Here is a 24,494-nt window from a genome sequence, read left to right as displayed (position 1 = left end):
CTTGAATCTAGTTGACATGAAACAAATTCAGTGTTGTACAAAAACTAAATATTTAAATTAATCTGTGATTATGGTTCTATTACATTTTTATTCTTGCTATTGAATTTAAGTGGAAAATGGTTGCATACAAATGATCGATATAATTTTCTAATTGATTCAGAAAGGGAAAGGATATAATTAAATTTGAATTGAATTGAACCCAGCATCTGATGGGACATTGTTTCTGAGACAGCTGGGGCACAACTGGCGGAGCCCCAAATTCAAGCACTTATAGAACAATTACCCACAGTGCATTTCATCAATACAGAGGCTCTCTGGATGTTTCCTTTTGCCATAAAAACAAGTCAAAATAAAAGAAACCATTGGTTTATTAGTACATTGTCAGTAAAATATTCTAATGATAATAGGTTAATAATTGATTTTGAGAAGAACTGGACGTTGGGGAGTGAGGGACATGCTGTGCCTGCCTCCATCATAACAACAGAATAGAAAAGAAGAGTGATGAACTGACCTCATTCTAAAATGTTTCCAAAGCTTCAGTTAAAACTCTCCTTCCTTCTTTCTCTCCCTCTCTCATCCTAGATGATGGCTGGACTGCAGACATGGACGATGGGGCTGATGGCCCTGGCCTTAACCCTCATTCTAACACGAGCAGCGGCAGCTTCCTCTGGTTCCTCTGACGCTGTGAGGAAGGAATCTCACCCCGACCTCTCGGGGCAGAAGAGGGAACTCTTCAAGCAAACGTTCTACATGTACGAGGGGAGGGTTGATACCAGCCCCTACGTGATAGGACGGGTAGGTCCTGTTTTTTCACCGATTCCGAGTGCTACACTTTAGCTTCCATCTGATACAGATACTGATCCATTCCACTCAACAGTATAGACATTAGGGTCGTTACAACACCATGATTTGTGACATATAATCCACATTTACAGACAATAGATTTTCCTTCATCAGAAACATCTTAAATGTCACGACCAGAACTGGGAGGGACCCAAACGCACGACACAGGGAGACGGGAGGCAGGCAAAGGATGTTTATTAGCCGGGACGGTGTAGCTGGCCAGGGGGGCCCGGTCGGGTAGGGATGGAGCAGAGCTGGGCAGGGATGATGATGACCAGGAGATCGGTCCAGGATCCGGGTGGGGAGACGGGGAACCAGGCTGGATGGAGAAGGACGGGCAGGCTTGGTTGACGAGCGGAGACAGGCAGGTAAACCGGGCTGGCTGGATTTGGAGAGACAGACTGGGTCGACGAGAGGAGACATAAACTAGGAACTAGAAATAAGCACTAGGAACTTGGAAGGCAGCCAGTAGCGATCCAACTCGGGGAAAGCTAGTTGACGGTCTGGCAAGGAATGACTGGGAAGCTGGGGCTAAATACTGTGCAGGTAATTGATCCCAGATGTGTGCAATGTGGGCTCGAGTAGGGAGCTGCAGATGGGGCAAGGGCGGCCTCTAGTGGCGCTGGGAGGCCGTGGGCCTAACAATATCGCTGTGTTTCAGGAAATCAGCCCAACAAGTCACTTATTAAATATCTGGGTATTAATATTAATTTACATATTAATTTATCCATTCATAACCTTTATGTAGATATTTGGAGGTACATATGTCTCTTGGTGTTGGGTCTCTGTCGTTGAGCTTGTTAAACTAGTATCAGTTCATCCCTCGTCCCAGTTGTTCACTGACCTTTATCCTTGAGATTGTGGAGATTCCTTTACTCAGATTTGATTGTTGAAATGTGGTTTGTGAAATGTGACCCAACCCATCATTTATAGTAAGTTTAAAAGGTTGTGAAGGTTTGATATAAATACTTAAATCTTTTTATAGAATTGAAAATAAAATTCAATAATAGAAAAGAAAACTAGTGAGACAATTTATTTTTATTTTTGTACAGATCTGGCAGGACTGGCTCCAGAAGGTGAAGAGATATCACCTTGAAGGTGAGGGTGCCAACTCCATCTTCACTGTGGACGACGAAGGACGTTTGTTTGTCCACAAGACTCTGAACAAAAAGGAGAAGAGCTTCTACTACCTGAAGACTCTGATGTATGACGGGGATAACACGCTGGTGGACTCTACAGAGATAGTTGTCCTGGTGTTGTCCAGCGGCAGCGTCCCCATCTTCCCAACAACATACAGTGGATCCATCAAGAAGAGGGCTAGACTTGGTGAGCATGCTGTTAACCAGCAACGCTGCTGGCTCGCTCATTTGTCCTATTCCACATAAAGACTCAAAGTCCAACCATAGCCAATTGAATGTAACCATGAAGCATTTCTCCTACAACAGTTAAGCTCAGTCACCTCCATGTGAGGTGTTAAAGCTCTGAAATGTCTTTACATTAATAACACAATATGGAGGCCGTTCATCATCTTGAATTATAGGAAAGTTTCCTTTAAAGATTCTGTTGTTTCCCCTTTATTTCCAACGATGCAATTAAGTACAGATCTTTTCTTGCTGACATGTTTTTCCTGGATCCTCTTGGGTGGAGTTTTCCATGGTGTCTTGTCCACATTCAGGTGGAGCGGTCCTGTGACTGAATTCTTGACTGTTTAATTCTCCCAAAACAGGAACTGAAGTGGTTGCAGTGACAGCCACAGATGCTGACGACCCTGAAGAACCTCAGGGAAACCTACAGTACTCTCTGAGGCCAGAGGGAGAGATCTCTGCCTTTGAAATCCACAGCTTGACAGGTAGGCTGCCAGGCTGTTTTCATCATGACAATAAATATTCTTTATTCATTTTAACATTCTTAATATGAAACATCTCCCCAAAAGAAAAAGAAAATGGATTTAGAAAATAAGAAAGAGAGGAATATTTTACCTGCTAACTGGAACTAACACACACACACACACACACACTCACACACACACACACACACACACACACACACACACACACACACACACACACACACACACACACACACACACACACACACACACAGTGGAGACAGCATCTGATGGATGGTGTGGGTGGGGAGGGAGTGAGTGGGTGTGGTCAATGATCTATTCAACTAAAAGCACAGACACATGGTCTGTACAGACACTAGGATTGTAAGTTTGCTTTTTGCTTTGTTTGGGGAAGTTTGGAGGGAGAAGATTTTGGGGAGTAAGGGCCAACGTTTCAAAAATCAATATAAACAATGAAGGAGGGAAAGAGACTCTATGACGTGTATAGAAATAAATAGTGAAGAGCTGAAGGTTTCTCTCTCTCTCCCTCTCTCCCGATAACAATTATTTTGTTACACAAGAAAAAAACATTAAGAAGATAATGAAAGGGAAAAAATAATAATAATAACGACACTGATAAAGAGGAAACAATATTGAATAACAGCAATAATAAGCAAAATAAACAATGAAAACATGACAAAAATAAAATTAATGAAGTAGAAGAACAGGTAAACACATAAAGGTGTGTGGTGTCCCTCCTTTCCTGACAGCACATGGCTTGGCTCGTATTTAAATTGATGGTATATTTTAGAATCGTATTAGATTTAGTGTTGCAGTCATCTCTGATGTCCTGATATTTGTGACAGCTTGTGAGGAAGTGTCTCCTCGGCTGCAGTGGGAGCACAGCCTGGCTCTCTGGGTTGCCAGGTCTGACGGTGGCGGCCCTTTTCCACGGCCAGACTGTGTTCACTGAGTCTGTACATCTTCAAGGTTTATCTTATTTACCGTGGTCAAATATTCTGCCGTGGTGTACTGTGTGTTTAGGGCCAAATAGCATTGAAGCTTATTTTGGCTTTTAGTTTTAGTTTCTTTCCAATATGTTTTATGATTCACTTTATGTTGATTGATGCTCTTCTCTATGTTCATCTTTTGGTTTTAGGGCTTTATAATGATAGGAGAGGGGGTTGTGAGTTTTTCGGTGTTTTTAGAATTGAATTGCTCTTTTCAATATAAATCTTTAGTGGGTATGGGCCTAATTCTTCCCTGCATGTGTTGTTTGGGGTTTTCCTCTGGACATGGAGGATGCTCTTACAGAATTCTACATGCAGTGTTTCTATTTGGTGTTTGTCCCATTTTACAAAATGTGGGTTTGAAGGAGTCTCTCTCTCTCCAGGTGTAATCACATCCAGGTCTGATTCCCTGGACCGTGAAACCAGGAGCCAGTATGTGCTGGTGGTCCAGGCCCAGGACTTGCTTGGCCTCCCCGCAGGCCACACGGCCACCACCTCTGTCACCATCACCATCACTGACATCAAAGACAGCATCGCCTCCTTCACCAGACGTAAGGACTAGAGTACAAACTGAACATGACTTCATGGTATTCAATAAAGACCATTTGAGAAGTGGATTCAGGGCCATCCAGTTACAGTATTAATGATATTGGAACAGAGGTGTTTGTGCTGCACTTTCCATTTCTACTTTAACACAACGTATTGTTTTATGTGATGTTTGCATGTAGAAGAATACATCCTTTTCGGGTACTGTTAATTAAACTATCAGCTAATTGAATTATGCTTATTCTTATTTATATGAAACATTCTTCTTCTACATCAAACTTGTTTAACTGATTGACAGATCAATGTCTTTGTGGACTTTCTGTGGTTAGAAAAGCAGTGGAAGTCACAGATTTCACACCTCCTGTGTTCCCCGTCCACAGAGACGTACGAGTTTCAGGTCCCAGAAAACCAGAAGCTGAATGAGACGATAGGTACTCTGACGCTGGAGGACAGACACCAGATCCAGAACAAAGACCCCGTCTTCACCATCACGCCGCCCTTTAACAACATGTTTCAAGTCAAACTCAGCCCAGTCAAAGATGGGGACCTCATGCTCAGACAGGTGAGGTCAGCGGCAGGGAAACTCAAAGCCATGAGGGCTGTCTTTGGATAGGGATGAAAGAATGAGATCAAGATGAAACAAACACATATTTGTTTAAATATAAGCAACATCCACCTGTAGGAACTCTTTCTTCAAACCTTCTTCACCTGCTGGTATCTCCCCCACAACCAGTCCATAGGGAATCCTGGATTTCTATTGGTCCATTGGAATAGTGAGGTTTCTGATAATGTACAAGAATTTGGGAAACTTATCGAAAGCTTTCTCAGTCCATCAGCATCAGTTTAGCATTAAAAATTGATGAAATTACCTCCAAGTGGTGCTGTTTTTTACAGTCATCTATTTATGATCCCCACCCTCCCACTCAAGGTCCTGGACTATAAGACAAGGAGCAGCTACAGTTTCACTGTGCATGTGTGGGAGAACAACCTGGAGACCCCTGCTGATAATGCAGACACTGCCATCACCAGCGCCCAGGTGAGCTATCACAGGAATACAGACACATGTAAAGTCAATGTTATTTCTACAGGTACAGTCTCAAATGGTTTTCCAAGCCCACATTCAAAAGACAATTTGACTCACACTGGTTCTCAGCCTTTAAAAATAAGAACGGTTTCCAGTCTGTGTCTTCTCAACAGACATGTATTTACAATGTTGAAACCTTATTGTAACTGAATTCTCTGCTGTTTTGAGACTGTGCCCATTTCATATTTCTGTTGGTAGAGATGATGCTATAGGGGCGTGGTCTCCAGCTCTGTGCTATACCATTATCTTCACTGTGGTCATGGTCTTAGTCCTGGTCAGTGGAATCAAGGTGAAGATGGCCGTTTACAATAACAGGAAACCGCCATCGCCCCTTTTTCCTCAACTGCAAACTAATAATTATGGAGAGTAGTTTGTTGACAAAAGTGAATCAAACCGTAGGTGTGGTCACTGGAATGAGGTCTTGCAGTATAGAAATTGGAGCGTCCATTACCATTAGATATGGTAATGGACGGCATCTGATATTACACTCTTTCTAGTCCATGGGACCAAAGTGCTTCACTAATTTGTCTAACCACACCTGATATGTGTGACGTAGTATGTACGTGTGTATTGGTAAGAATAGCTCTTCTGTAAAATCTCTCATGAAATCAGGAGTGAAGTGTCTGTTTCAAGATATTCTTCACATCCCTGTTCAATCATTAGTCTATTTGTGGTTGATAGCACTGAATCAACCTTAAAAGAGAAAATCATTCCCAACCTGCTATAGAGGAGCAGCTCATTGGCTGTAGACTGTGCTCACACAGGGACAGCTCTCAAGGTTTGATAAAACAAGCATAATGGAACAAAACATGCAAACTAAGCCAGCCAATCCTAAAAAATGTGATTCAAGGATTGAAGAATAAAGTGTTTAACAAAATGTTTCAGTGGTATTGAACTGACTAAATTTGACAGGTGAACATCAAGGTAATAGATGTGGACGAGCCCCCCATGTTTACCAGGCCTATCTACAACTTTAGCGTGATGGAGGAAACCATGGTAACCAACATTGGGGCCGTGAGCGCCAAAGATCCTGACAAGGCCAGTAAGAGCATAAGGTAGGACACACATTATGTAGTATTTAACTATAAATATATTCTACACTTAAGTTATAGAGAGAAAGTTATTAATTAGTTGTAATCCCTCCTCCTCCTCTAGGTATTCAATAGAAGACAAGGACTGTCCGATTGGAGTGAACCCCATCACAGGTCAGCTGTTCACTCTGAGGAAGCTGGACAGAAAGCTGGAGGCCACACACATCTTCCAAGTCAGAGCTCAGGAGGAGCCAGACGGTACACACACACACACACACACACACACACACACACACACACACACATACACACACACACACACACACACACACACACACACACACACACACACACACACACACACACACACACACACACACACACACACACAAGTTCAGTAAGTATTACAGTTTTCCTGGTTCTGTGAAACGCAGCACAAGTTACAAAAAGCAGCCTTCTGCTTGATGACTATAAGTCACCGTTTGTCATTGGTATAAGTCACCGTGATGCTTGTGGTAATACAACTCTACTCTCAGAGGCTGATATATGATGTCTCAGTGTCGGTTACTTAGACTGTGATAGGAGGTCTGTACGGTGCTGTAATGGGGTCCACTCTGTTCTCCCCTTGCTGTGGGCCGGCCGCTGTCCAGGGCCATGGGACTTGGTCAGGTTGCTCGCGGGTTGGGTTGTGTATTTCTAGCTATTCCAATTTGTGGAGGTTCTGTAAAACACGTCTTCGTCGATTATAAATATTAGACCAGCAAACATCCAGGGTTGTTTAAAAGACAGGAGGGTTGCGCTGTGTAGACAGCATCCTGGTTGCTCCACGAGACGAGCAACCAGGAGACGAGTGACTGGGGGGAGCCCATGCTGTGTTCAAGTAAACTTGGAAAATCATTGTATCAGAGAACCCAGGAAACTGTTAAACGCACCCAACATGACTGAACTGGACCCTGTGTATTGCTGCCTCCAGCTATATTTATTGGCATTTTTCCAGCTAAAAGTGAAATCAAGTTTCATGCACATTGATCTACATGCAGAGCTGGAATTAGTAAAAAAAATGATGAAATTTGACCAGAAGTAGCCCAACGTTCGTGCATCACAAACTTCATGTCGGGTGGATGGAGCGAGATGATTTTGTGGAGTGGATTTGTGACATCATCATCTAATTCCAAATGAAATGTGCAGGTTGTGGTAACTAGCACACATTGTGTGTGTTCGTAGTGACTACAAACTCACTCAGTCACTACATAGTCACTACACTGTGTGACTACAAAGTGACCAATTCCACGCCGCACACAGGACACGGTCCAACTGGACATTCTCAATGGGAATCGTACATTTATAGTCAATAATATGATGACATCACTGAGCGTCTTACAGTAAATCTCATCTTGCTCATTTTAGAAAGAGATGTTTGACCTGTCAGTTAACCAAGACTAACTCAATATTTTCGGGTCAAAGTTGTTCTGTTTTTGACTAATATTTGTTTCGGATGTGGATCGATGAAATTTGGATGAAATTTAAACCAGGAGATCATTTTAACATAGCAGTTTAAACGACACCTCAACCGTGTTTGTAGCTTATGCTGAGGTGTGTGTTCCAGATAGATTAGTATAATCAAACTCCGTATGTGGATGGATTTGGATGAAATTTCAACCACGATGTCTTTGTGACAGCGCGGTTCAATTGTTTGCTTCGATTGTTATTATAATTAGGTGTAAAAATGGAGTGGTTTTACATTACATTTCGCAGACCCTTTTATCCAAAGCAATTAACTAAAACTATTGTTCAAACACCGACGGACGCAGCCATCAGGAGCAATTAGGAGTTAAGTGTCTTGCTCAAGGACACTACAGCATGCTAGCAGGAGGAGCCTGGGATCAAACCAGCAACCTTTAGATCACTAGACCACCAGCTCTACCTCCTGAGCAACCATCCCCGTTGCAAGTGTTTTATGCCCCTTTCCCACATGGAATGAAAGTCCTTAATCCACCGGCAATGTGAGCTGAATCCAAATGAAGCACAAATAGTGTGTTTTTACAAATGAGCGGGTGGACAGGGGTGAGAGTTTAGGACGGGTTGAAAATGATCCCACTGATTTCATAACGTTGGCTTTGGGTTATTGCGTCTGGGGACGGGGGCCCTGTCAGCGGATGGAAGCAAGACCGTCCGGGAGGACCGTGGAGACGGGGAGTTAAGCGCTGGTCTAAAAACGATTCTGCTGCCTTGTCTCGAGTGATATTACCTCTCGTGCGAGCATTATGTTATGTATCCGTAACAGTCATCTACGTGGGAACAAACTTCATACGGAACTTTTCTGTAAAGGAGGCCCATGTGGGAATGACTACCTACTGCCTCGGCCGGATCATTGTTTATCCAGCCATGTTACAGATTCCATGTGGGAAAGGGGCTTTAGACTGTGTGACAATCCATGTGATGGTTCCTCCTCTTCAGGGTTGGAGTCCTTTGTCAAGGTAAACATTCTGGTTCAGGACGTCAATGATAACGCACCAGAACTCGTTTGGGACGAGGTCTTTGTCTGTGAGAATGACACGGCGGGAACGGTAAGATATGCATGATGTCACTAAGCAAGAGGCCTGGCTAGTCAGGTGTTGCTGTCTTTTCTTACAGTGTCTTGCATTTTGTCCCAACCTGGTTTTAAAACCTTTCATTTTACATCACTGCTGTCACATGGCCACATGGCAGCATGTTCAGGGACAGTAACTTGGATCATAGTGGAGTCAATGCAGGTTGCCTGATTTCGACTTCCTAGAAAATGTAGATACATAGATAGTTGCTTTTTTGAAACCGAGTCTGTCTCTGCTTCTCAGGTAATCGGAAAGTTAAACGCCACTGACAAAGATGACCAGATTCCATTCTTTCGTTTCTCCCTCGTTCAACCTTCAACCACCTTCTCCATCACAACCAGTAAGTCCCTGTGGCGATTGGACAAATAGTTTATTCATCATTTGTTTTCCTTCAACACGGTAGAGAATGAAAGAAAGAAAGAAAGAAAGAAAGAAAGAAAGAAAGAAAGGCTTATGAATACATAAAATCTACTGTTAATTACCAAACTCTTTGAAAAAAATAGTCTTATAACAAGTAAGCAGTTTCCTAATCTCAAATGATGACTTGGACAACTTCCAGTCATCGTCTAAATCAGGAGTGTCTGAAAAGGAAATATGAAACCACCTGGGGGCCGCACTAAAAATTATATCTACATTTTAAATTAAAATACATATATGATATAAGATGTCTATCTAATCATATTAACTAAACATTCAGAATCACCACAAAACATCAACATGAGTGACCTGGATAAAGTAATCAACACAGTGCTACTCAAAGTGCAGGGCTCTTTCAAAAGCTTATATTCTGTCAGACTTAGAACTTCTCAGTTTTACATTTATTATTATTTCTAGAAAAAAAACAATTTTACTACGTATGCATGTACTCATCGAATTCAACACACATTCTGCATGAAGACGTGCACATTTATAACTTACACCTGTGAATTAACACGCAGAACTGAAAACCTCTCGCTGGGATACTTTGGTGACAATGCATCCCAGTAATCACATCTTTTTAAATTAGAACATTTTATATATTTTTGACATTTTTGCCTTTATTTAACAGCACAGTGTGGATTAACAGAAGAAGGGACAATGTGTGTTTCTATTTGGCGTGTACATTTCGGTACAGTTCATTTCAATCCTTGGGACTTTTCTATTCAACCTTTACATGCAGCCATTAACCCCCTGTGGTGTGGGGGTAGGGGGGTTTGAGCAGCCACCTATCTTGGGTCTAGGTCATTGGGTCAAGGATCAGTGTGGCTGTTCGCCTGTTACTCGTTAGAGTAATCAACGAGTAACAGGTCAAATCCCCTTTCCCCACACACACAGGAGAGGAACCTTTATCATGATATTTTGTCCATCTGCTCCAGGTGTGTTCCATGTTGCCCACTCGCTACAATAAACTTGTGTTTATTAGGAGGACCCTGAAAACCCCACTCTGGTGGAAAGTGACAGGCAAATCTGCCACTGTGCCACGGTGGAACAAGCCTGGATGAGATGGACAACATGTCATAAGGGGTCCTCTACTGGTTCTTCAAACCACACCACCCACACATTACAAAAAAATTAACAAGTTACACTGAAACTTACATCTACATAGCTCTGTCACTGAGAGGCCCAGAAGACTGAAAACACATCTCTGATGTGCTCTTGCAATATGAACCATTCAGACCTTCAGGTCATCTGGTCTTCACCCTTCACCCTGATAAAGACAAAACAAAAGAGATGCAGATTCACTAGTGAGCAGGTACGACATGTCCTACAAGTCAAGCACCTGCCTGTTAATACCTCCCTTGTACCTATGGCAGGGACCAAGTCCAAAATATCTGAGGACCAAAATGACACCTAGAATTGGGGGATACAGGTTGTCAACATGGTTTAGAAAGGAGGGAACATCACCAAAGCCTCTGAGTGAAAAACAGTGTCTCACAGTGTTGCTTCCGTTATGAGTGATGTTTAAATTGTGATCTATTTCAGATAACTCAGACAACACAGCAGACATCAGATTGAAGCACGGCCATTTCAGCCTGGATGACCCTACAGACTACATGCTGGAGGTGCGAGTTGAAGATGGAGGACGCCCCCCTCTGAGCAGTGTTGTTCAAGTGCCCATCAAGGTGTGTGTGTGTGTGTGTGTGTGTGTGTGTGTGTGTGTGTGTGTGTGTGTGTGTGTGTGTGTGTGTGTGTGTGTGTGTGTGTGTGTGTGTGTGTGTGTGTGTGTGTGTGTGTGTGTGTGTGTGTGTGTGTCATTTGTCTATGCAGCTTCACTCTGGCACTCTGCCAGTGTTTCCCCACCTCCACAATGACACGACACACCACTATCCCTTTAACCACTAAACATGTAAGAAGCATGTACAACTGCTTATTATTCAGGCCTAATAGTGATGCAAGCCTCACGAACGATTTGTTTGTAGGAAACATAAACCACTCGGAGTTGGAAGTCACTCTGGAAAGAGCGGACGAGAGATTGAATGTTCTATTCAAACTGAAAATAATGACTGAGGACTAAACTAATGTCCAAGGCGAAAAGGGCCCAGGAATTTGTCACAATTCATATTGAATGAGACTGATACTCTTTGCATTCCACCAAAATAAATAGTTTTGACAGAATTAAAAAGAAAATCAAAGTCTTGTGACCCCGTCATTCCGACTGGACGATGTTGGATCTCACAACAGCGTAGTTAAGTACACGTACAAACCTCAGTGGAGTTGACTCCCCATGGGATTAAAAATGTTATAAAATGATTGCCGTTCCTGCTGCGTTTGTGCCGTAAAAATGACAATTTATGTCGCTATGTTTTTTGATATATTGAACATTTCATGTTCGTTATGTAATGTAACTGTTTTGATTAATTGAAGCTTGGAAATTGAAATAATTTCTATCATCAAAAAACTAGTTTACAAGTTAAATAAACCAGTTACATTGATTGATTGAAACATCAACTGGTGTCATACTTCAGGTATGTCGGTGTGACGACAAGCGGATCCACGAGGAATGTAAAGTCACCTCGAAGATTGGAGTTGGTGTCATTGTGCTACCTGCCGTACTGGTCTGTCATTTGGCCATACTGGGTGGGTAACACATACACTTAAGACTGTTTGGGACATTGCACACATCACAGAGAAGTCACACAGAACCACGTTGAGGCCTTAAGCAGTCATGGCTAGGAAAACAACTGAAAGACCTCTGCCCACAATAAACATTGGAAATATTAGAAACAACAAATATTGTAAATTGCAAGCAAATAAGATGGCGGATGTTCAGAAGATGCCTCGCAGCAAGAGGGTTCCCGGTTCGAACCCGGGTTGGGGCCTTTCTGTGTGGAGTTTGCATGTTCTCCCTGTGCCTGCGTGGGTTTTCTCCGGGTACTCCGGTTTCCTCCCACATTCCAAAGACATGCAGGTTAGGTTAATCGGTGACTCTAAAATTGACTGTAGGTGTGAATGTGAGCGTGCATAGTTGTTTGTCTCTGGATGTCGGCCCTGGGATAGATCTGTCCAGGGTGTACCCCGCCTCTCGCCCAATGACAGCTGGGATTGGATTCCCGCCTGGGGCGCTGTTGGCACCGTGCTCCGGTGGGTTATCTTCCAAAAACAGGAGCCTTTCTGTGTGGAGTTTGCATGTTCTCCCCGTGTTCACATGGGGTTTCCTCCACCTCACGTCAGTAAGGACCCCCACCAAAAACATGCACCCATCATCGTCTGACCAGCGATGGACACTTATCACCTGGTCCCCGGGCGCGTCCACGTATGCTGCCTACTGCTCCTGGCTGTGCCCCCAGAGGAAGGACAAGCCAGGATGGGTCAAAAGCAGAGGAGCCATTTCACCGGCCACCATCAAGCATGTGTTGTGGAGTGTCGTGTGACGATTAAAGACTGTTTCTGTTTCTTCTTAAACTCCATTTGTATGTTGCAGTCGCCACAATGCACTGAGACTATAAAGTGAAAGATCATCTCTTATGAACAATAACTGCTGAGCGCTCCTTTGACGGAGGCAGTAGATTGATCCTGAATTGCTCCACCTTGAGAAAACACATTTTGACAAGCTCCACCACAAAGTCTATGAGCACATTCAGAAGAATTCAGCGTCTTTGTACCTGAGTATATCTTATAGAGTGTCAATGCATGAATGTCAAGATGAGACTGTGCTAGAAAAAATACATCTCTCCTCTCACTCTCCTGTCACAGGGATGATCGTGATGTGGAGGTGCTACCTGAACTTTAAGTCCCTGACCAGGATGAACCACTACTGGGAGAATGGAATTGAGATGACTAGCTGGAGAAGGAGGGATGAGCAGCTGTCAGCAGGTGGTGGACAACCAAGAGGAGAGATGGACATGGACAGGCATGTGGATGATGGAGGGAATGACCTGCTTATAGGAATGTCTTTATCTAGTGATGAGCACCGATACAGACCCTGGTGTTAGTTATTGGTCCAGTGTACCATAGTATATTCTCAATACAAAAATCCTAAATATGTCAGACAGTACAGGAAAGCAGCTTGATATTCTAGTTATGGGATGCAAAGAAGCATGATCTCAACCCAACACATTGATCTACTCTTGGAAGGATTGTCCGGTGTTTATTCAGAGCAACCTTGTGGTATTAGATGCTGTTAAAATACAGATTATATTCAAATGCCATTCAAAGGTGAGGCACTTGCTTTTTTAGTTCAACTCGTTAAAAAACCTCCAAAGAAAACAATTAGATGTCATCAACCAGGATCATTACTCTTCCACCTCTAGATGCTCTCTCTTCTAGAGGCGGCCTCTCCATCCAGACCTTGACTCCCCACGACAGCTCCCTGCTCCGCCACCCAGACCACAGCCTGCACCACCTGTCGCACCCCGACTGCGATGCAGACTTGGCCGTGATGATCAAGGTAGAGAAGGACAAGGTTGACCACGAGGTGGATTTCAGCTTCCTGAAGGAGTGCGAGCCAAAGTTTAGAAACTTGGCCGAGATGTACATGTACGCATCGGACGAATCAGACTAGTTTCCAAACTGAGGCTACGCAGGTTACAGGAGGCCGACTTGACACACGTACACACATACACACACAAACCCACACATACTGAAATGGACACACTGCCCAAAAGCATTCGTACATAAAAATAATGTTAATTTGCAAAATCACATCTCACACCAAAAACACACACATGCACAAAACAAAGACAACTACACTGGATGAACCACACACACAAATTGGAGCCATATCACATTTTGCCACATCACAGCACTTCTACAGTACATCACATAATATGCACTGAAATGTAATGACACGCGGTGATTGTGACAAATAACTTCTTCAATCTTGAATCTTCTTCATGAAATTCCTTGAAGCCAGGGGTGAGCAAAGCTTTTTGTCAAAGATTGAACAACTAACAATTTTCACATTTGTTTTATCACAAACATGTTTTAACAGTCGTGCATATGAAGCTCATTAATTCCATTAACCAGTTCACGCATTCCAACAAATGTATTCAAATTGCACATTTACCTTGTCTTTTAGTTTGTTTTTAGATTTTCATATTAAATGAGGTTAATCACAGTTTTATGATGTGTAAAATGCAGAATGGGATGTTGAAGGTGTTCAGGGTTGATCTCAGAGCACAAGTGCTCAACACGGTTCTTTTCACACCCAACACCTTCAAGTGATAATCTGAGATGGGTGCAGCCGACGAGGCCTGTTTGCAATCCAACCCATTATCTCTGTCATATTATGTTTTATCTTTCTATTATTTGCTTTTATATTTAAAGTGTGGTTATTCCTTATGTAAATCACTTTGAATTGCCCCTGTGTGTGAAATGTGCTTTACAGATAAGCTCGCCTTGCCTGATTTTCTTTTTATATCTTACAACTGGCTGTGTGGTATTGAAAGCCTGTGTAACTTTTTTTTTCTTCTATATTTTGTGGAAGAAGCTTAATTGCGATATTTGATTTCAAGTGTTGTTCTGTAAATGTGAGGCAGGAGAAGGTCTTACATCGCTGATCAAGGGGCTACCCAACAAGAGCCATTGAAGAGTATTTCTGATTTTCCAGTCCCCACGTGGGAAAGCACTGATAAAACCATTGGTTTTCTTTAATAATACTTCTGTAGATGCATAATCAAGTGTTTGTGTGAATAAAATTAAAACTTTCATTTTGTCTGTGTCGTGTTTTCGTCACAGTAGTATTTAGGATTTCATTGTTTTTGAGGAAATTTAAAGTATATTATAGAGATTTAGAGTGGGGTTTGTCAAAGCAAGGCATGACCTTATTATATAAAATAAAAGTTATAGTTGCCTTGTTATTTTATCTTTTTATGCCCACTACGCAGTTGTTGCCTGTCACGCCCCAGGAATTTCATTTTACCGAATGACCTTGTGTTGTACTGTCCACTTGACAAATAAAACACTTTGACCTTTATGGTTAAGGCATAAACATTATATTTGCTTACTCGTTCACATTTCTCCTGCTTACAACACATCAACTTCAAGAACTCACTGTGGACTTGCTGCCGAATATCTCCCACCCCTTGACAGGGGCCATTAGAAGCAGGTGGTTCATGTTATTCACTTGACCTGTCACTGGTTTAATGTTGTGTGTCTGGTTTAATGTTTGTATGTATGTACAGATATATAGATCCACACACAAATAGTTTTACTGTATGTGTTTCAGAAATGACCTCATACTTCTTAATTCACATTGTACATTTAAAATGACACAAGTTGTTACATTAATCGGAAATGAAATAAATACAATTTGAGGGAATAGATCGAAAAGTTGATCATTTGAATGTAGTTAAAGGCTTTTCTGTAGAAAATCCAAGAAAGCAGCAACAATGTAAGCGAAGAGACAAAATAAAACATAAAAGGTGGAGCACCACAGTATCAAACAACATCATAAATAGAGGCAAAACTATTTCGTTTTCACGCTTCATTACCAAGAGTTTGAACCATCGCTGTGAATTGAATGAGAAATTAACTCTGCATCTTAGTGTTTTGTATATAATGCACTGTTCCACCGCCAGAGCTCACTGGAGGACAGAATCCAAATACATTTAATACAGGAGATTAAATACCTGAAATATATTATTTTACATACTGAAGATTAAATACTTTAATTATTACATTAAACGTGGTGGAATCAATACGTTTAACATATCAAATAATTGTTTCTTTTGACCATCTCTATATTGTTGACTCCTTTTTATTTTTACGTTTGACATTTCACTGCATATATGTATGTCAGCGGTGCTCACACTTTTTCAGAATGCGAGCTACTTATTAAATGACCGAGTCAAAATGATCTACCTACTACAAAAATGCAAAACATATATTTATTTATAAATATATTGAGGATTCTTTATATCTACAATGTATGTTGATGTACATGCATAACTGCATGGGCCAATATTGCACAACACAACACAATTAACGATGTACATTTTTTGTCATTACCCGAGTTTACTCTGATGACTTGCACTGAATTGAATCAACCAGGGATGCATAGTCCGGACAGAAGCTGCTGACAGCCAGCCTCAAGCACACTTCCAAATGTTCATCAGTCATGGTGGAACGGTACTTGGACTTAATGATCTTCATGTGGGAAAAGGCTGACTCACATAAATCAGTGGAGCCAAATAATGCAGTCAAGGAGGTAGCACATTTCCTCATGTTGGGGTACTTTACCTCTGTGAGTAAGTTCCAGAACTGTCCATGAGCTCTGGACTTCAGCTCAATGTCGGCTTATAGTGTCAAAATCTCATCTTCCACTCCAGGAGAGTTCAGGTGAAACAGTGTTGCAATTTTTGATGCGAGTGAATCAACCTCAGCATCTTCCCGAAAAGGATAGCACATGGATGTAGCGACTGGCTCGAGCAAAGAAAAGTCTTGAAAGCGTTTGTCAAACTCTGACAGACAATTGTCAATCTGTTCTGTGTAGCGTGCAGTGTCAAGTTGCACACAGGCCTTCCCTTGCATCTCCAGCTCTGACGCCACGTTCTGGAAGTTTGCCAAATCATGGCGCTGCAGCTTTGAGGAGAGATGGTGCATCTTTCGTTTGAAAGCGTTAACTGAGCTGATCATATTGATCACTGTTTTGTCATTTCCTTGCAGCTCTAGATTAAGGTCATTCAACATGTTTGTCAGATCGGTTAAAAATGCCAAGTCTAACAGCCACTGACCGTCATTCAGTTTTGTGTATTCTGCATGTCCAGCTACACGGAAAAACTCCTAAATCTCCGGACAGAACTCTCGAAATCTTTGCAGGAATTTCCCTCGACGAAGCCATCTCACGTCAGTGTGTAGCAACAACTCAGAGTGGTCCCAGTCAGCCTTCTCCAGATGTGCACGAAATAACCGTCTTTGAAGAGATCTGGCGCGAATAGAACAGGCGATCGTTGCAACTTCCATGATTTCTTTCATGTTGAGCATTTTAGTGTATAACGCTTGGTGGTGGATTATGCAATGGTAATTTAGGAAGTGCGGGAAAGCATCGTCCTGCTTGCACTTGGCAATAAATCCATTCAAGCGGCCAACAATTGCAGTTTTCTCGATAGAGTTTTTGAACGACTGAAATATGTCCTCTCCTCGCGTCTGTTCTGTCATGGGCAGTACTGTTAATAGCTCTTCTTTTGTAGTGATATCACTAAACACCATATGAATGGAAATGCACATCTGGGCTGTGTCACTCACGTCCGTAGATTCGTTTAACTGCAGTGAGAAACACTCGCAATCTCCGATGTCCTTCCAAAGTTGCTGATAATATCTCTGCCTTATTTTTAAAGTCTTGGAACAATGAGTCAGCTGCTTCAACGAATGCCTCTTTTCCCATCTCTCCGTGTTGGAAGGACTTCTTGTAATTAACGATGACGTGACTCACCCGGAACGATGCTTCGGTGGCGGCTTTCGCTTTTGAAGTTTGTTGTGCCGCTCCACATTTCCCTTCTTTGGTATTGCGAATTATGTATGAAAGTGATACGTTTTTGTCTTCTTACGTGGTCCAGATCCCCCACTCAGTTTTATACCCTTTCTTAGGTTTAAGAGAAAAAACCGAGGCCTAAAAATTGGAGGTAACTCGCTGACTAGCTTGTTAGTTTTGTTGCACTTAGCGCCATTGTTTCTGATGCGCAGTGACCTAAGTGTCAGAAAAATTCAGATGTCATGTGACTGGCTGCCCTGTATATTCAATCAAGTGACGGGATGGATGATAGGCTGACGTCTATTTTTTTAATGTGAAATTCAACGGGAAATTCAATCCATTAAATATTGCTGGATTCAATCGTGCTTTAAATTTCAAATACGATCAAACACGTTTGGGTCAAATACATTAGACAGAATACATACTTTCCGGAAAAAAAATAAACAATATAGTTTACTGATCCTTTTCTAGTATATAAGTACTTTAGGTTTATTTTTTATTTTTACAAATGAGCTCAAAGTTAATGTAACACAATATGTTTTACCAGACACTGTCAGCCCACTCAATATTATTTTGGAGAATATTAATATTCTCAATCAGGGGCCTTGGACAATTTTAGACAGTACGGTTCCTAAAAGTCACATCTAATATTGGTTAAAAAAAAAAAAAAAAAAAAAAAACACGAGTGGGAGCGACAGAGCTGGAGAAAGGAGCTTCATGAAACTGACTTGAACGCACCAACATCACGCATCCCAGCGACCAGATCCCTGTCTCCTTGTCGGTCTCCCCTGCTTGTTGTCATCATTTAAGTCACATCATAGCTCAAGAAGAGGGAGGCTTGTCAGTTGCTGCTCTAACCCTCTGAGTTTGTGTGGAACGCAGAACCCAACACGCGATTCGGCTCCAGCAATAGACTTTTATTGGACGCGTGGCGGCACCTGGTGCTCCTGGATAACCGGAAGTCTCACTGACCCTTTCACCGTGTTACCCCGGAAGTCTAAAACTTATAAAGATAAAAGTGCCAGGTGCAAAAGAAAAAGTACTAGAGAACATATTTTGGCAAACTTCACTAATTATTTAAAACATCAAAGTCAAATGAGGTTCAGTGCATCAGTGGTGTCTATTTTCCTCCACACAACGTCTTCATGGCTTAACTACTGTATCTCTGCTAAAATCAGTGATGAAAAGCCACTTTGAAGCCTTGCATACGTGGTCTAGGCTGTGGTCTCTGTCTCGTCCAGGCTAATCAGCGGCTGGTTGTCAATGAGGAGTCCAATAGAGGTTTAACCACCATGGGTTTGAAAACAACATTTGAACAATGAATGAGTCTTTTATTCTGTTCTTATTATAATGGCGGTGCATATACTCACTATCAACAGCAAAGTGCTTTACAAGTCCTGGAAGTGTCCTTCATTAAAGTGTGGCTGAGGAGCCCCGCTCTTTATGTTGTAAAAGCCTTCTCACTCAGGACGATTCATGCGCCAATGTTTTACCGCTGACGTGTTTCATCTCAATCTAGCTGCATCGGTAGTTTTGTTAAAAGTATTGAATCATAATTATCCATAAATAATGTAATTCATGAATCGACGAATCGTGTAAAAATAACAAGAACATTCATCGTCAGGAGAACTACTTCTTTTGGCGTAATAACCATCTTTTTATTACTCCCCTGTGCAATATCATGCATGGCCACTAGAGGCAGCGAAGCCTGTTCAGTGACCGTGAGACTCCAAAACATCCACATAGTCATTATAAAGCTGTTCAAACCCAGCAACTACCATGTGTTCAAGAGATAATCCCACCGTTGTTTATATTAATGGACGTAATCAAAGCATTACACACACACACACACACACACACACACACACACACACACACACACACACACACACACACACACACACACACACACACACACACACACACACACACACACAGCAGAAGCCTTCCACCCTGCTGCCTCCTGGCCACATTTTTGGCATTGCATTTAATCCACAAACACCGTTAATAGCCACAAGCAGTTAAAATGAGATTATTATGGTCTGTAGAGACCTGGTGGTAACGGCACAGAGACCAAATTTAAAAAAAGGCAGCGCTGTTTATAAGGGGAGTCAAGCCCATACTTTCCTTATATTTTGACATAATTATTATAATTATTATTACTGCCACGGCCTCTGTAGGTAGTGGAATGGGCAGCAGGCTGTGGTGGTTGTCAAAATGCACTCAAAAATGAACCTTGAATAATTTATCGTACAAATAAGGCCTTACGAACATTGACAAACGGTTTAATAATTCCTATTTAACTCAAAATATATTGAAAAAAACGATACCAAAGGTTATATGGAATTGTGATCAAGTGGTCAAAACTGGCATTGAACCACAATGGCATCGGACCTCAGGACCATGAACAGCTCTGCGGTCCGCCGCCTCGGGTGCAGTGACTTGGTACAATATATGGTAAAATATAATAAATCAGCTGTCATCAATTCTACATTGTAATATTGAGATTCAGTCAGAACTAGAATTTATTAAGTCAACTTTATAAATATAAACACATTTTATTCATGTATCATTTATGCAATATGTTTCTGATTCTGATCACTTTTTCTCATAAAGCTGACACAGGCAGCACATTAATACTTTGTGTTCCATGTATGACAGGATGAAATACCTTTAATGAAATAAAAATATGTTGAAAACAGCTGGATTTATTTGAAAACACAGAGGAAAAATACAGTTTAGCAAAGTGAAGGAAGGAAGGAAACAACATTTCAACATTTAGTGTTTCAACCAAGAGAGTAAATCAATCAAGATTCATTGGTGCGCACATCTTTAAATGTTAAAGGAGGAAAGTGAAGTTTGAAAGCAAGTGTTTGTCCCAGATTCCAGAGTTTGCCTCCACAATGACGTCCACATGCACAACACATGACTGAAAAATGTTATTTGACTGTAAAATAATGCACTGATTGAATTTGAAGGAAAATTACCCATAAAAAATATAATTACAAAATATATAAATGTGTGGTGGCATGGAAAGACAATCAATTAGTGTGTTTTAAGAATAACTGATAAAAGCAGAATAAGCCCAGGAGCAGATGGGCAGCATGTCATGACAGGGCTCCTATCCTGTGTGTGTGTGTGTGTGTGTGTGTGTGTGTGTGTGTGTGTGTGTGTGTGTGTGTGTGTGTGTGTGTGTGTGTGTGTGTGTGTGTGTGTGTGAGCAACAGGTGTACAGCCACGCTGATCCTGGGTAACACATCTAGAGTCAGGACAGGTGTGGCTGCACAAACCACACCATTCACGCACCACATACACCAACACCAAACTGAGGCCAGGGAGAATCCAGCAAAAAAGCCCCCCCCCCCCACCAAGCAGAGAACAAAAAGAAAGAAAAATTCCTGGACTCAGACACAAGGTTCCTATACGTCAGAGCAACAAAATGTCCCCACACCACAGGAACCAGTCTAAATGCGGATGGTGTCATTATTCTATTGCCATCACACTGTGCAATCAACATTTACTCCTTAATGATGAGTGAAGGCAAAAAAGTTGTCTATTGCTCCTTTAACCTTTGATCAAATCCTGTCAACAGCCATTTTATTGTTTTTTCACACACAGTTTGAAAATACTGTGACGCGTGGCTGGGTCGACCAGACAGACATAATGAAGGAGACGCAGACGGAACCCCCGTGGAGCCGAAGCCGCTTTTATTGCCGTGAGGCTACAACTACCCCGGGGTTGAGGTGTCTGGTCCCAAAATAACAACCTGGGATGGCAGTGTCCCTTTTTATTACGGACTCTTCATACACTCTCTCCTTCCACTCGCACCCAGCGCTCTCTTCACTATCCTGGATACCTCCCTCCAATCAGATGAACTCATGCACATTATGACAATGAACTTGAACCCTGCTTCTGTTTGGATACGTTCAATTTGGGATCCAAGGATCCAGAACACAGACTCAAAAGCAAATGTGGTTTTAACAGGTCAATTTGAAAAGCTTCATCAAAAATATGGTTAACAAGACTCACTTTTCTTTCGGTATCTACAAGTTAAATTAAATTGTACATTTCCTTGGTGTGGGACTAATAAAGGTTTATCTTATCTCATCTTAAGGATTTCGTCAGAACTCGCAAACCAAATCATGCAAAAATCACATTGTGCATTAGACAGAGTTAGTATCAAACCCTGTTGAGGTGCAGTTTCTATTCTTAATCGAGACCTTTTCAATGAGGTGGACATCAGCAGAGCTAAACTGGGTCTGCAGATTCCAAAGATTCTCAGCATGACACTAATTTGATCTTACTTTCAGGCGTAGGATTTCTGAATTTGGGAAATACTCGTATTTCCAGTTGCAATCCTATTTCCATTGGGGAACATCTTCTTCTGGCCTAAAAGTTCCAAGCAGGCAACGCTTATTAAGCCAACAGTGCCCTGAGAAGAGAGCATCAAGGAGGCACATGAGCAGAAGCTCAAAAAATACCAGTCCCTCATCCCTGAGAGCCAGCAGAAGGGATGGAAGGCCTGGACTCTGCCTGTGGGAGTTGGCTGCAGGGGCTTCAGAGCCAGGATGGGTCAAATGCCTCTGGAAAGCCCAGTGGCTGCTTGGAGTGTAAGGCCCAGCCAGGAAGAAGCTGGTAGCTGACATCAGCAGGCAGGTGCTATAGAAGCAGCATCCTGGTGGATTTGGATCCAGACCAAGGACAGGTGGTGGAGACAACCTGGAGATGGGAAAACATCATAGGAGCTAGGCCCGGAAAGCTGGGTCCAGTGTCGAGCCCTCCAACATGTCACAGACTAATTGATGAAACATGGATGAAGGAGGGTGCCCACTTGAAACCCCCAGAAGCCACTCGTCTCAGTCCCAGGAGAGTGCCCGAAAGGAGGAGCGGGAAGACGAGGGAGCGATTGTTGTGCCACCAGGCTCACAGAAGGCAGGGGAGCGAGGACCTGTGAGGTGAACCGGTTATATTTTTTAGTTTCGTCATCAAATCACTTTTCTTTGAGCTTCATCTTTTTCTTCTTGGGAGGTGTGTTTAATAATCACACATGGGGGTATTGGAGGCTGCAGCATCACAGGACTGACAAACAGACTGTGTAGGTGTCATGGTGGCAGTTTCTTCTAATTATATCTTTAACTCAAGGCCCTAAAAGCCTGATCACTGTTTGCCAATGAGATACACATTGCTGATGAACAATACTTAAGTCATTGCTCTTATTCATCATAATATCATCATACCATTAATAATAATCGTATTGGCTCATGTCAATATTTTGTAGTATTTACCAGAAAACTATTGTATTAATTATTAATTCATATCACTATGTTACAAGTTACACAAAATTTGTGTAACTTGAATATAATATTTAATACATATTCAAGTTATTCATTTTATATAATGTTTATGTCTTTATGTCTTAACCATAAATAAGGTAATGTCTTGCTTTGACAAACCTCACTCTAATCTCTATAATATACTTTAAATTTCCTCAAAAACAATGAAATCCTAAATTCTCCTGTGACGAAAACACGACACGACAAAATGAAAGTTTTAATTTTATTCACACAAACACTTGATTATGCATCTACAGAAGTATTATTAAAGAAAACTAATGGTGTTATCAGTGTTTTCCCAAGTGGGGACTGGAAAATCAGAAATACTCTTCAATGGCTGTTGTTGGGTAGCCCCTTGATCAGCGATGTAAGACCTTCTCCTGCCTCACATTTACAGAACAACACTTGAAATCAAATATCGCAATTAAGCTTCTTCCACAAAATATAGAAGAAAAAAAAAGTTACACAGGCTTTCAATACCACACAGCCAGTTGTAAGATATAAAAAGAAAATCAGGCAAGGCAAGCTTATCTGTAAAGCACATTTCACACACAGGGGCAATTCAAAGTGATTTACATAAGGAATAACCACACTTTAAATATGAAAGCAAATAATAGAAAGATAAAACATAATATGACAGAGATAATGGGTTGGATTGCAAACAGGCCTCGTCGGCTGCACCCATCTCAGATTATCACTTGAAGGTGTTGGGTGTGAAAAGAACCGTGTTGAGCACTTGTGCTCTGAGATCAACCCTGAACACCTTCAACATCCCATTCTGCATTTTACACGTCATAAAACTGTGATTAACCTCATTTAATATGAAAATCTAAAAACAAACTAAAAGACAAGATAAATGTGCAATTTGAATACATTTGTTGGAATGCGTGAACTGGTTAATGGAATTAATGAGCTTCATATGCACGACTGTTGTATTCAATCTTTGACAAAAAGCTTTGCTCACCCCTGGTTTCAACTATTTAAGGAGCAATAGACAACTTTTCAACTTCCCCCTCGTGTTTCCAAGTGGAATTATTTTCTGTGCCGCTGTTGTAAAGACAACCAGATCACTTTAGGATTTCCTCAGAGCGTTCTGTGTGATGATCAACACCACTTTAGAAATAAGAACAAAGAAGATGTTTACTGAAGAGCTCAATTCAAATTGTCACAATTGTATTTTAATTGTATTTGTTGTGTATATACATATACACACATACAAACGTGTGTGTGTGTGTGTGTGTGTGTGTGTGTGTGTGTGTGTGTCTGTGTGTGTGTGTATATATATATATATATATATATATATATATATATATATATATATATATATGAGAGAATGAA

The 24,494-nt window shown here is 41.6% G+C and overlaps 1 protein-coding gene across 1 annotated transcript; it reads left to right on the top strand.

The window, feature by feature from the left end:
• Nucleotides 1–609: 609 nt before the first annotated feature.
• On the top strand, nucleotides 610–13,914 carry LOC307229017 (cadherin-5-like; the record flags this gene model as incomplete). Its single annotated transcript, XM_079998888.1, has 15 exons — nucleotides 610–795; nucleotides 1,896–2,169; nucleotides 2,570–2,692; nucleotides 3,538–3,598; nucleotides 4,108–4,232; nucleotides 4,608–4,789; nucleotides 5,156–5,263; nucleotides 6,224–6,366; nucleotides 6,467–6,600; nucleotides 8,800–8,909; nucleotides 9,177–9,273; nucleotides 10,896–11,035; nucleotides 11,879–11,915; nucleotides 13,107–13,263; nucleotides 13,680–13,914. The coding sequence occupies 15 exons, from the start codon at nucleotides 610–612 to the stop codon at nucleotides 13,912–13,914; spliced, it is 2,112 nt and encodes a 703-aa protein (XP_079855014.1).
• Nucleotides 13,915–24,494: the final 10,580 nt, after the last annotated feature.

Source organism: Zeus faber, assembly GCF_960531495.2.
Source record: "Zeus faber genome assembly, chromosome: 4".
Classification (NCBI taxonomy): domain Eukaryota; kingdom Metazoa; phylum Chordata; class Actinopteri; order Zeiformes; family Zeidae; genus Zeus; species Zeus faber.
This window is presented reverse-complemented; position numbering and strand designations above follow the sequence as displayed.